We start from the raw sequence: 11,824 nt of genomic DNA, 5'->3' as shown, positions 1-11,824 counted from the left end.
CAGATGATTAGCCGTGCCGTGACAGAGTATTTGGACCTTTTTCACTTAGAGGATGGGATGTAGCCATTGACAACGGTGATGCCCTACATACAGCTTGTCATGGAAAGGAGTAAGAAGGATTGGATGAAGGAAGTAGGAAAGCAGAGATTCAGAAGGAGCACAGCATCTTCATACGCCTATCTGAAATTCCCATCGATGATCTACATAAGCATTTCTATCTTTATTTTCAGTTTATTTATTATTATTATTCGAAAAATTCATAACCATTTATTATCCACCTGACTGAGATTTACAAGATGACCATAGCTTGCTTCATACCAACAATCTCTGTGGGATCGACCCTTACTCACGTAAGGTTTATTACTTGGACGATCTACTACACTTGCTGGTTAGTTGAGCGAAGTTGTGAAATTATGTTTAGACCATGGTATTGAGCACCAAGTTTTTGGGGCCATTACTGGGAATCAATTTCGAACAACAATTTAAGTATGAATCACAATTTCGTCCACCAGGCTCAAAACAAAATGTTGACTCAGCAAGTCAACATGATTTCTCTGAGTCTGAATGGGTTGCAAAATGCATCCAACAGTACTAAAGAAGCATCTTCTGCAGAAGAAGCTTATGATCCTGAGAACCCTGTAATGGCAGAGGTGAATTACATGGGTGAAGCCTATGGAAACACCTATAATCCCTCATGGAGAAATCATCCAAATTTCTCATGGAAGGATCAACAAAAGCCTCAACAAGGCTTTAATAATGGTGGAAGAAACAGGTTTAGCAATAGCAAGCCTTTTCCATCATTCTCTCAGCAACAGACAGAGAATTCTGAGCAGAGCCCCTCTAGCTTAGCAAACATAGTCTCTGATCTATCTAAGGCCACTCTAAGTTTCATGAATGAAAGAAGGTCCTCCATTAGAAATTTGGAGGCACAAGTGGGCCAGCTGAGTAAAAAAGTCACTGAAACTCCTCCCAGTACTCTCCCAAGCAATACAGAAGAGAATCTCAAAAGAGAGTGCAAGGCCATAACTGTGAGCAACATGGCCGAACCTGGAGAGAGTGGAAAGGACGTGAATCCCAGTGAGGAAGACCTCTTGGGACGTCCTCAGGACAAAAAGGAGTTTCTAATTGAGGAATCTAAGGAATCTGAGGCTCACCTAGAGACCATGGAGATTCCATTGAGCCTCTTTTTACCATTCATGAGCTCTGATGACTATTCATCTTCTGAAGAAGATGAAAACATTGTTGAAGGGCAAGTTGCTCAGTATTTAGGATCAATCATGAAGGTGAATGCCAAGCTATTTGGTAATGAGACTTGGGAGGATGAGCCTCCAATCCTCATTAATGAACTGAATACCTGGGTTCAGCACACTTTAGCTCAAAAGAAACAAGATCCTGGTAAATTTCTAATTCCCTGTATCATAGGCACCATGACCTTTGAGAAGGCTCTGTATGACCTGGGGTTAGGCATAAACTTAATGCCACTCTCTGTAATGGAGAAACGGAGAATCTTTGAGGTACATGCTGCCAAATTCTCATTAGAGATGGTAGACAAATCCATGAAAAAGGCTTATGGACAGGTAGAGGACGTGCTAGTGAAGGTTGAAGGCCTTTACATCCCTGCTAATTTCATAATCATAGACACTGGAAAAGATGAGGATGAATCCATCATCCTTGGTAGACCTTTCCTAGCCACAGCAAAAGCTGTGATTGATGTGGACAGAGGAGAGTTAATTCTTCAATTGAACGAGGACTACCTTGTGTTTAAAACTCAAGGATCTCCCTCTGAAACCATGGAGAGGAATCATGAAAAGCCTCTCTCAATACAGAGTCAAACAGAGCCCCCACAGTCAAACTCTAAGTTTGGTGTTGGAAGGCCACAACCAAACTCTAAGTTTGGTGTTAAACCCCCACATTCAAACTCTAAGTTTGGTGTTGGGAGGTCCCAACAATGCTTTGAACATCTGTGAGGCTCCATGAGAGCTCACTGTCAAGCTATTGACATTAAAGAAGCACTTATTGGGAGGCAACCCAATTTTATTTATCTATGTATTTTCTTTTTAGGTTGATGATCATGTGGAGTCACAAAAACAACTGCAAGAATTTAAGAAAAATAAAAAACAGCATTAAAAATAGCACACCCTGGAGGAGAGACTTACTGGTGTTTAAATGCCAAAAACAAGCACCAGACTGGCGTTAAATACCAGAAACAGGCTACAATCTGGCGTTAAATGCCAGAAACAGGTTGCATCTTGGTGTTTAACGCCAGGAAAGGAATAAAAACTGGCATTTAACGCCAGAAACAAGCAGCAGTCTGGCGTTAAATGCCAGGATTGCATTGTAAGGGCGTTTACACGCCTAATAGGAGCATGGATGATAAATCCTTGACCCCTCAGGATCTGTGGACCCATAGGATCCCCACCTACCCCACCTCTCTCTCTATCTCCCTCCATCTCCTCCATTTTCTTCTTATTCCCCTTCTTTCTTTCTTCTTTTGCTCGAAGACGAGCAAACCTTTTAAGTTTGGTGTGGTAAAAGCATTGCTTTTTGTTTTTCCATAACCATTTATGGCACCTAAGGCCGGAGAAACCTCTAGAAAGAGGAAAGGGAAGGCAAAAGCTTCCTCCTCTGAGTCATGGAAGATGGAAAAATTCATCTCAAAGGTCCATCAAGACCACCTCTATGAAGTTGTGGCCAAGAAAAAGGTGATCCCTATGCAATTCAGCTGGAATTGTCATAGAGGAAGACATCCTCGTTGAAGAGGACAAGCCCATCACTAAGAAAAGGATGGAGCAAACAAGAGAGCCCATTCATGGATCTCAACAAGAGCATGAGGAAGATCCTCATCAAGAATTCCCTGAGATGCCTCAAGGGATGCAATTTCCTCCACACAACTATTGGAAACAACTCAACACCTCCTTGGAAGGCTTGAGTTACAACATGGACCAACTAAGGGTAGAGCACTAAGAGCACTCCATCATTCTCCATGAGATTAGAGAAGATCAAAGAGCTATGAGGGAGGAGCAACAAAGGAAAGGAAGAGACATAGATGAGCTTAGGCGCTCCATTGGTTCTTCAAGAGGAAGATACCACCCTCACTAAGGTGGACTCACTCCTTAATCTCCTTGTCTATTTATTTTTCTGTTTTTGGTTTTTATGCTTATTGTGTCATCTATGTTTGTGTCTTCATTACATGATTATTAGTGTCAAGTGTCTATGTCTTAAAGCTATGAATAATTCCATGAATCCTTTACCTCTCTTAAATGAAAAATGTGCTTAATTACAAAAGAACAAGAAGTACTTGGATTTCAAAATTTATCTTGAAATTAGTTTAATTATTTTGATGTGGTGGCAATACTTTTTATTTTCTGAATGAATGCTTGAACAGTGCATATTTTTGATAGTGAAGTTTATGAATGTTAAAATTGTTGGCTCTTGAAAGAATGATGAACAAAGAGAAATGTTATTGATAATTTGAAAAATCATGAAATTGATTCTTGAAGCAAGAAAAAGCAGTGAAAAAGAAAAAAATAGCGAAAAAAATGGCGAAAAAAAGAGAAAGAAAAAGAAAAAGCAAAGCAGAAAAAGCCAGTAGCCCTTTAAACCAAAAGGCAAGCGTAAAAAGGATCCAAGGCTTTGAGCATTACTGGATATGAGGGCCCAAGGAAATAAAATCTAGGCCTAAGCGGCTAAATCAAGTTGTCCCTAACCATGTGCTTGTGGCATGAAGGTCCAAGTGAAAAGCTTGAGACTGAGTGGTTAAAATCGTGATTCAAAGGAAAAAGAGTGTGCTTAAGAGCTCTAGACACCTCTAATTGGGGACTTTAGCAAAGCTGAGTCACAATCTGAAAAGGTTCACCCAGTTATGTGTCTGTGGCATTTATGTATCCGGTGGTAATACTGGAAAACAAAGTGCTTAGGGCCACGACCAAGACTCATAAAGTAACTGTGTTCAAGAATCAACACACTAAACTAGGAGAATCAATAACACTATCCAAAATCCTGAGTTCCTATAGATTCCAATCATTATGAATTTCAAAGGATAAAGTGAGATGCCAAAACTGTTCAGAAGCAAAAAGCTACAAGCCCCGCTCATCTAATTAGAGCTAAGTTTCATTGATACTGTGGGATTCATTGTATATTCTCTTCTTTTTATCCTATTTGATTTTCAGTTGCTTGGGGACAAGCAACAATTTAAGTTTGGTGTTGTGATGAGCGGATAATTTATACTCTTTTTGGCATTGTTTTTACATAGTTTTTAGTATGATTTAGTTACTTTTTAGTATATTTTTATTAGTTTTTAAGAAAAATTCACATTTTTGGACTTCACTATGAGTTTGTGTGTTTTTCTGTGATTTCAGGTATTTTCTGGCTGAAATTAAGGGACTTGAGCAAAAATCTGATTCAGAGGCTGACAAAGGACTGCAGATGCTGTTGGATTCTGATCTCCCTGCACTCGAAATAGAATTTTTGGAGCTACAAAAGTCCAAATGGTGCGCTTTCAACTGTGTTGGAAAGTAGACATCCAAGGATTTCCAGATATATATAATAGTTTATACTTTGCCCGAGTTTAGACGACGCAAACTGGCGTTTAACGCCAGCTTTCTGCCCTATTCTGGCCTTAAACGCCAGAAATAAGTTGCAAAGCAGAGTTAAACGCCAGAAACAAGTTACAAACTACCGTTCAACTCCAAGGAAGACCTCTACACATGAAAGCTTCAATGCTCAGCCCAAGAACACCCCAAGTGAGCCCGGAAGTTGATTTCTGCATCAGTTTCTCATTTCTGTACACCTAGTAACTAGTCTAGTATAAATAGGACTTTTTACTATTGTATTTTCATCTTGGTATCTATTTTTGATCAATTTATGCGATCTTAGACATTGGGGGCTGGCCTCACGGCCATGCCTGGACCTCTATCACTTTTGTACTTTCAACGGTGGAGTTTCTACACACCATAGATTAAGGGTGTGGAGCTCTGTTGTTCCTCGAGTATTAATGCAATTACTATTGTTCTTCTATTCAATTCATGCTTATTCTTATTCTAAGATGTTCACTCGCACTTCAACATGATGAATGTGATGATCCGTGCACTCATCACCATTCTCACTTATGAACGCGTGCCTGACAAACACTTCCATTCTACCTGCGAAAGCTAGAGTGTGTATCTCTTGGATTCCTGGTCCACGACGCATGGTTGCCTCTCCTGACAACAGAGTCTTCCATTTTATGAGATCAGAGTCTTCGTGGTATAAGCTAGAATCCATTGGCAGCATTCTTGAGATCCGGAAAGTCTAAACCTTGTTTGTGGTATTCCGAGTAGGATCTGGGATGGGATGACTGTGACGAGCTTCAAACTCGCGACTGTAGGGCGTGGTGACAGACGCAAAAGGATAGTAAATCCTATTCCTACATGATCGAGAACCAACAGCTGATTAGCCATGCGGGAAACTGTAGAGGACCTTTTTCACTGAGAGGATGGGAAGTAGCCATTGACAACGGTGACGCCCTACATACAGCTTGCCATAGAAAGGAGTATGAAGGATTGGATGAAGACAGTAGGAAAGCAGAGATTCAAGAAGGATAAAGCATCTCTATACACTTATCTGAAATTTCCACCAATGAATTACATAAGTATCTCTATCTTTATTTTACGTCTATTTATCTTTTAATTATTAAAACTCTATAACCATTTGAATCCGCCTGACTGAGATTTACAAGGTGACCAAAGCTTGCTTCAAGCCAACAATCTCCGTGTGATTGACCCTTACTCACGTAAGGTTTATTACTTGGACAACTCAGTGCACTTGCTAGTTAGTTGTGCAAAGTTGGGAAAACGAGTTGAGATTACAATTGTGCGTACCAAGTTGTTGGCGCCATTGTGTATCACAATTTCATGCACCATGTACTTAGATGAGTTAGGCTTGGATGAAATGGGCTTGGCAGTGGTGAGTTTAGATGAGTTGGGCTTCGATGTAGTTAGTTTAGCTTCATTGGTGGTTGTTGACTTTGTTGGAGCGTTAGCTGATGAATTGGGTGGGGGTTCGGTAATTGAAGTAGTCTTAACTTTTGATTTTGTGGCTGCGTTAGAAATAAGGATTGTGGGTGTTGAATCAATAGTAGATTGTTTTGTGGTGGTGTGGGGGGTGCTTGTATTTGGGTTTGGGGTGAGAATGGAAATAGGGTTGGGGGAAATCTCACACAAGTCTGGACACTCGTCTTTATCATCAAATTCTGGTTGGGATACTCCATGTTCAAAGTAAACATCTACAATTCCTTGGTTATTCTTCGCATGAAAACACATCTCCAACAACTCAGAATCATGTGAAAGAGATCTTAACCCAATCGTCAGAGGTCTTCCAGGAGCCATCCACCAACATTCCACAATGTTATCATATCCTAACACTTTGTAGTAGTCCCTAATTGAAAACTCATCCATTGTGTCTTCATCTAATCTAGAAGTGTCAATTTAGCCCAAACCTTAGGGCTGGCCCTCAACCCTCCAAAAAAATTCTAGCCCACGGCCCTAAAAATTACAAAATGATATTTTGTATGCCCAACCTTAATTAAGCCCTCCCAACAAAAAAGCAAAACAGGGCTGGCCCTATAAGCCCTACAAGCCCTAAATCAAATCTTCTCCTCCCTGAGACCCTGACCAGAGAATGCGTTGAAACGGTGAAACTGTGAAAGGATTTGCGTTAAAACGGTGAAATGTGAAAGGATCTGCGTTCTACCTGCAAAATCCGTGGCTACTTCTCCTCCCTCACCCAGAATCAGAGGTGGATTTCTTTGTTTTCTGTCCCTCTCTGAGTTTCTTCTTTGTTTGTTTGCAATTGCATCACCCATTTTAATTTTGTTCACTGTTGTTAATAAACTGAGGTGGTTGATTTCAAAATGGTTGAACTATGAATTATGGACTGTGAACTATGAACTTAGCAACTGTTTGGACTTGTTTTCTTAGTTATGTTAATAGCTATCAATATTATGTATAACAGTAGCAACTGTTTTCCTTGTTTCTTATACATACTCTTGGAAAAGATACTTAGAGATAAAGGAAGAAAAAGTGAACATTATTGTATTGCTAATTTTAGATAAAAACGATGGTGTCTGGTATTCTGTTACAGGATGACATGTACCACCATCTTCTTCAACTTATTGGATCAGATGTCTGATTTCTTTTTCACTTGACTTTTGTCTATTTTCCACCACTTGTTCCATATGTGACTTTCTTTAAGATTCTATCTTCATTTATTTAATTAAAGGCTTATTGGTCTAAATTTAAGAAATAACTTTATCTTTTTAACAAAAAAATAAAAGGGCAGCTGATCACAAAGTTATATTGTTAAAGGATTTCGAGGTTTTCTATTATGACATCTTTTGATTTTAAATTATAAGAACTTTGTGATTTGATGCTTATGTATTGTAGACTGATTTTGCAGTCTATAATTTTGTTGGTGTGAAACTGAGATTATGCTTTTGATCTCCTACGGACCTTGTGTAGAGCGAATTTAGTTGTGTTTATTTCAGAACTGTATGTGAAAGAACTTATTGATTGTGTGTCTTTTTCGCAGTGCAGTTTCTTGGTGTGGAAAACTGAATGCTATAGCTTGTGCCTCTGAAACATGTGCTAGAATCCCCAGGTTAGTGTACACTTGTTATCCAGTGCCTGTGTTTCTCGCCTTCTCTTTGATTATGTACTAAATGTTTTGTTGCCAACATGTCTATTAGTTTGGATAACTGATAATCTTCTGTAATGTCTCTTGCTTTTTTTGGTCTTTTGTTTTCATAGCTCAACTGCAAATCCACCATTTTGGATCCCTATACATATTGTGATCCCAGAGAGGCCTACTGAATGTGCAGTATTCGATGTCCTAGCAGGTATTTTAATTTCATTACTTCCTTTCACTTGAATTGCTTTGTTTTCTTTCTATTTTTTCATCTATATGTCTATGAGAATTTGATCAGTTACACTGTATAAATTTTGCAGATTCTCCTCGTGATTCTGTACAGTTTATTGAGTGGTCCCCTACTTCTTGTTCCCGTGCATTATTGATAGCTAATTTTCATGGGAGGGTAACTATTTGGACTCAACCATCTCAAGTAAGTGAGGGTTACATAAGTGGGTACTGCAATAACAATTTATAGCATAACTTAGTAGTTTTAGTATAATAATATAGTTAGAAGTTCTCTGCCATGAGTTTTCCTATGAGTTTTAGTATAATAATATAGTTAGGAGATTTGACTATATGTTATAGATTAGTCCTAGGAGGCTAATTTAATTAATTGACTTGATACTTGTGTCTGCTGGTGGGATGATACTTTTTTTGGCCTATGTTTCAGCTTCTCTTACTTTTCATTCCTTATACATGCTTTGCTTGTTTGATTGATTGTTACTGTTTTCTCTTTAATTACTTCTTATTGAAACTTCAGAGATGAATAATTAATATGAATTAATGAATGTTGTTGTTGTTGCTATAGATTTTTAATACACATTATTTGGATATGATTAGAAAATTTATAAACATGGATGATGAGATTATTTCTGAGACTCCTGTTCAAGCTTCTGGTAGTGTTGATTCTGGTAAAAAATCTAAGGTTTGGAGATTTTTAAGAAGATTGGAAAAGAAAGAGATGGTATTGAAAAGGCTGAATGCAATTTTTGTCATCATGAGTACAAAATTGGAAAAAATCCGAAAACTAAGAATGGTTACGGGACTTCTCATCTAAGTCGTCATATAGTTTCTTGTAAATCTATACCTCTCAATATTAGATTTGATGATGATATAGAGAGTCTGCCAACCAAAATTGATCAGAATGTTCATAGAAAAAAACTCGCTCAAGCTATAGCAAAACATGATCTTGCGTTTAGCTTTGTTGAGTATGAGGGTATTAGAGATTAGATTAATTACATTAGTCCAACGATTATCATGCCTTCTAGAAATACTTTAGTTTCATATCTTCAAATGATTTATTCAACAGAGAAAGAGAAATTGAGGCAGAAGATGTCTAGGATACCTAATAGAATTTGTTTAACATCTGATGCGTGGACAGCATCTACCACTGAAGGATATATTTGTCTGACAGCTCATTTTGTGGATGAGAATTGGCGACTAGTGAGTAAGATTTTGAATTTTTGTCGAATGATTCCTCCCCATACTGGAACCGATATGGAAGCAGTCTTATTTAACTCTTTGAAGCAATGGGGTATTGATAAGAAAATATTCCCTATTACTTTAGATAATGCTTCTGCAAATGACAACATGCAAAACATCTTAAAAACTCATCTATGTAAGCAGAATAGTTTGCTTTGCGATGGAGAATATTTTCATGTGCATTGCTCCGCTCACATTTTAAATTTGATTGTGCAAGAAGGGTTAAAGGTGGCTGCTGGAGCTTTATTTAAAATCAGAGAGAGTGTGAAGTATGTGAAAGCTTCTGATGGGAGAATGATGAAATTCAAAGATTGTGTGCAACAAGCAGAAATTGAAGAAGGTGTTGGTCTAAAATCAGACGTTCCAACTCGATGGAATTTTACATATATGATGTTGGAAAGTGAAATTAAATTTGAAAAAGCGTTTGACATCCTTAGTGTTGTAGATGGAGCTTATAAAGATTGTCCGACAAATGAAGAATGGAGCTTAGCAAAAAAAATGTGTGAATTTTTGAAGCCATTTTATGAAACTACAAACCTCATTTTGGGTTCATCATATCCAACATCAAATTTGTATTTTATGCAAGTTTGGAAAATTGAATGTCTTTTGGAAGACAATTAAAATTGTGATGATGTTGTTATTATGAACATGACTTTCAGAATGAAGATGAAGTTTGATAAATATTGGAAGGATTATAGCACTGTCTTGGCTTTTGGGGCAATTCTTGATCCTTAATTAAAGTTAAAGTTCTTGAAGTTTTGTTACAAAAAACTAGATCCTTCAACCTTTGAATTGAAGGCAAATGAAGTATTGGAGAAATTTAAAAGGTTGTATGGAGAGTACATAAATACTTTTGGTGGTTCAACAATTTCTCAAAGTAGTAATCAATCTCCTATGTCACCTGAGGAAGACTTACAAAGAAGAGCAAAATGGTGATGAAGGTATTTAATTTTAATATAGTATTATTTTTCTCATATTATGTTTATTCGTTACTTAAATAATATTTATAGTACATCTTTTAGGAGTTCAGAGAATTTGACTGTGAAACTCAAACTTCCAAGGATAAAGATGAATTAGAGATTTATCTAAAAGAAGGTTTGATTCACACCAATGAAGATGATTTGAAGTATGATGTGCTGAATTTTTGGAAGATTAATGAGGATAGGGTTCCCACTCTGTCAGTTATGGCCAGAGATGTTTTAAGTATTCCCATCACTACAGTAGCATCTGAGTCTGCATTCAGTATTGGTGGACGTGTTTTAACAAAATATAGAAGTTCCACTCTTCATGAGCATGTCCAAATGCTTATTTGCACAAGGAGTTAGTTACGTGGATTTGTTCCAAATCATGATGGTAAATATTTATGCTATTTTTTTCAAATAATATTTTAAATTGAATTTCTAACTGTTTTTTAATTGGTTAATTTTAGATGATGAAATTGGTGAAATTCATGAAGAAGAAGCGTCAACAGAAATGATGCATCCCCCTCAACATTCATGATTTTAGATGATGAATTTTTGTGTCAACTGTATTTTGATTTTCTAGAGACATTATTGATGGTAAATACTAGAAAGTAAGAAAAATGGTGATGAGATAGTGAATTCCATGTTTGATTTCTTGATATATATAGTTAAAAGTTGGATTTAATATGATCAATGTACATTTTTAACATTTATTTTTCAATTTTTTTTATTTTTTACGCATAAAAATGATAAAGGGATAAAACAAACTAATGACTTTTAATAAGTTTTATGTGTGTTGAAATAAAGAATGAAAAAAAAAAGATTAGGTAACCCATGGGTTGGCCCTAGGGCTTTTGGCCCATGAGAGCTTTTGGCCCTGAGGGCTTTTTAAAAATTTGACCCTATTAGTTGAAGGGCTTTTTATTCTTCTGGCCCTATAAAGTAGGGCCAAATCCCTATAGGACCAAACATATTGATACCACTAATTTAATCCAACCAACTCATCAGTGTTGTCTCTAACATATACTACATTACCATCCTCCTTGGTAACAAACCTACCTCCATGGTGAAATACTATGGTTATATGATCATCCATCTGCAAAGAAATTTTAAACAAATTCAGACTAATTTTTATGCATACGACATTTATAGAAAACCATCCCAAAAGCACCACTGTCAAATCTTTCCATTACAACATTAATCCTAGACCCACAAACAACCAATATGTCACTCATCAACAAAACTAACTTTGTAGCAAACTAAAAAAAAAACAGTATCAAACCCTAAGTTCTACATTGCATGTGCACATTAACCACAACAGTTTATTAACAAAATATAGAAAAAATCAGCAACCAAAGTTAAAGAAGTAGAAGATAGCGCATTAGTAGCAATGAGTTTTGTAACTAACCTCTGTATGAACTTGTGCTTGTGGATTCTTCACTCTTTCCAAAATCTCCAAGTTTGCATAGATTTCCAAAATGGATAGAAGGAGCTCCTTTGAATTTCACAGCAACGCATCAGGAAGAGGGAGAGTTTTAACCACCAAAACAAGTGAAACGACGTAGTTTCAATAGGGTTTGGGCGCCAAGCCATACGCCGTCATTTTAGTATAGTCCACCGTGTCATGATACTGTGTCAGATCATCTTTTTTATGATGGAGATCATCACAGGGGCAAGCTGGGGTCACGATTGCAAATTTGGGGGTTCTAATTGGG

General features: G+C 37.2%; 1 protein-coding gene across 1 annotated transcript; it reads left to right on the top strand.

Annotated features, from left to right (window-relative positions):
- Nucleotides 1-8,518: 8,518 nt before the first annotated feature.
- LOC112778533 (zinc finger BED domain-containing protein RICESLEEPER 2-like) lies at nt 8,519-9,882 on the top strand. The gene is made up of 3 exons (XM_025822841.1): nt 8,519-8,576; nt 8,975-9,719; nt 9,807-9,882. The coding sequence occupies exons 1-3, from the start codon at nt 8,519-8,521 to the stop codon at nt 9,880-9,882; spliced, it is 879 nt and encodes a 292-aa protein (XP_025678626.1).
- The last annotated feature ends 1,942 nt before the right edge of the window (nt 9,883-11,824 follow it).

The sequence above is a fragment of the Arachis hypogaea genome, chromosome 3, assembly GCF_003086295.3.
Source record: "Arachis hypogaea cultivar Tifrunner chromosome 3, arahy.Tifrunner.gnm2.J5K5, whole genome shotgun sequence".
Taxonomy (NCBI): Eukaryota; Viridiplantae; Streptophyta; class Magnoliopsida; order Fabales; family Fabaceae; genus Arachis; species Arachis hypogaea.
Note: the sequence above shows the minus strand (reverse complement) of the source record. Positions and strands in the feature narration are given on the sequence as shown.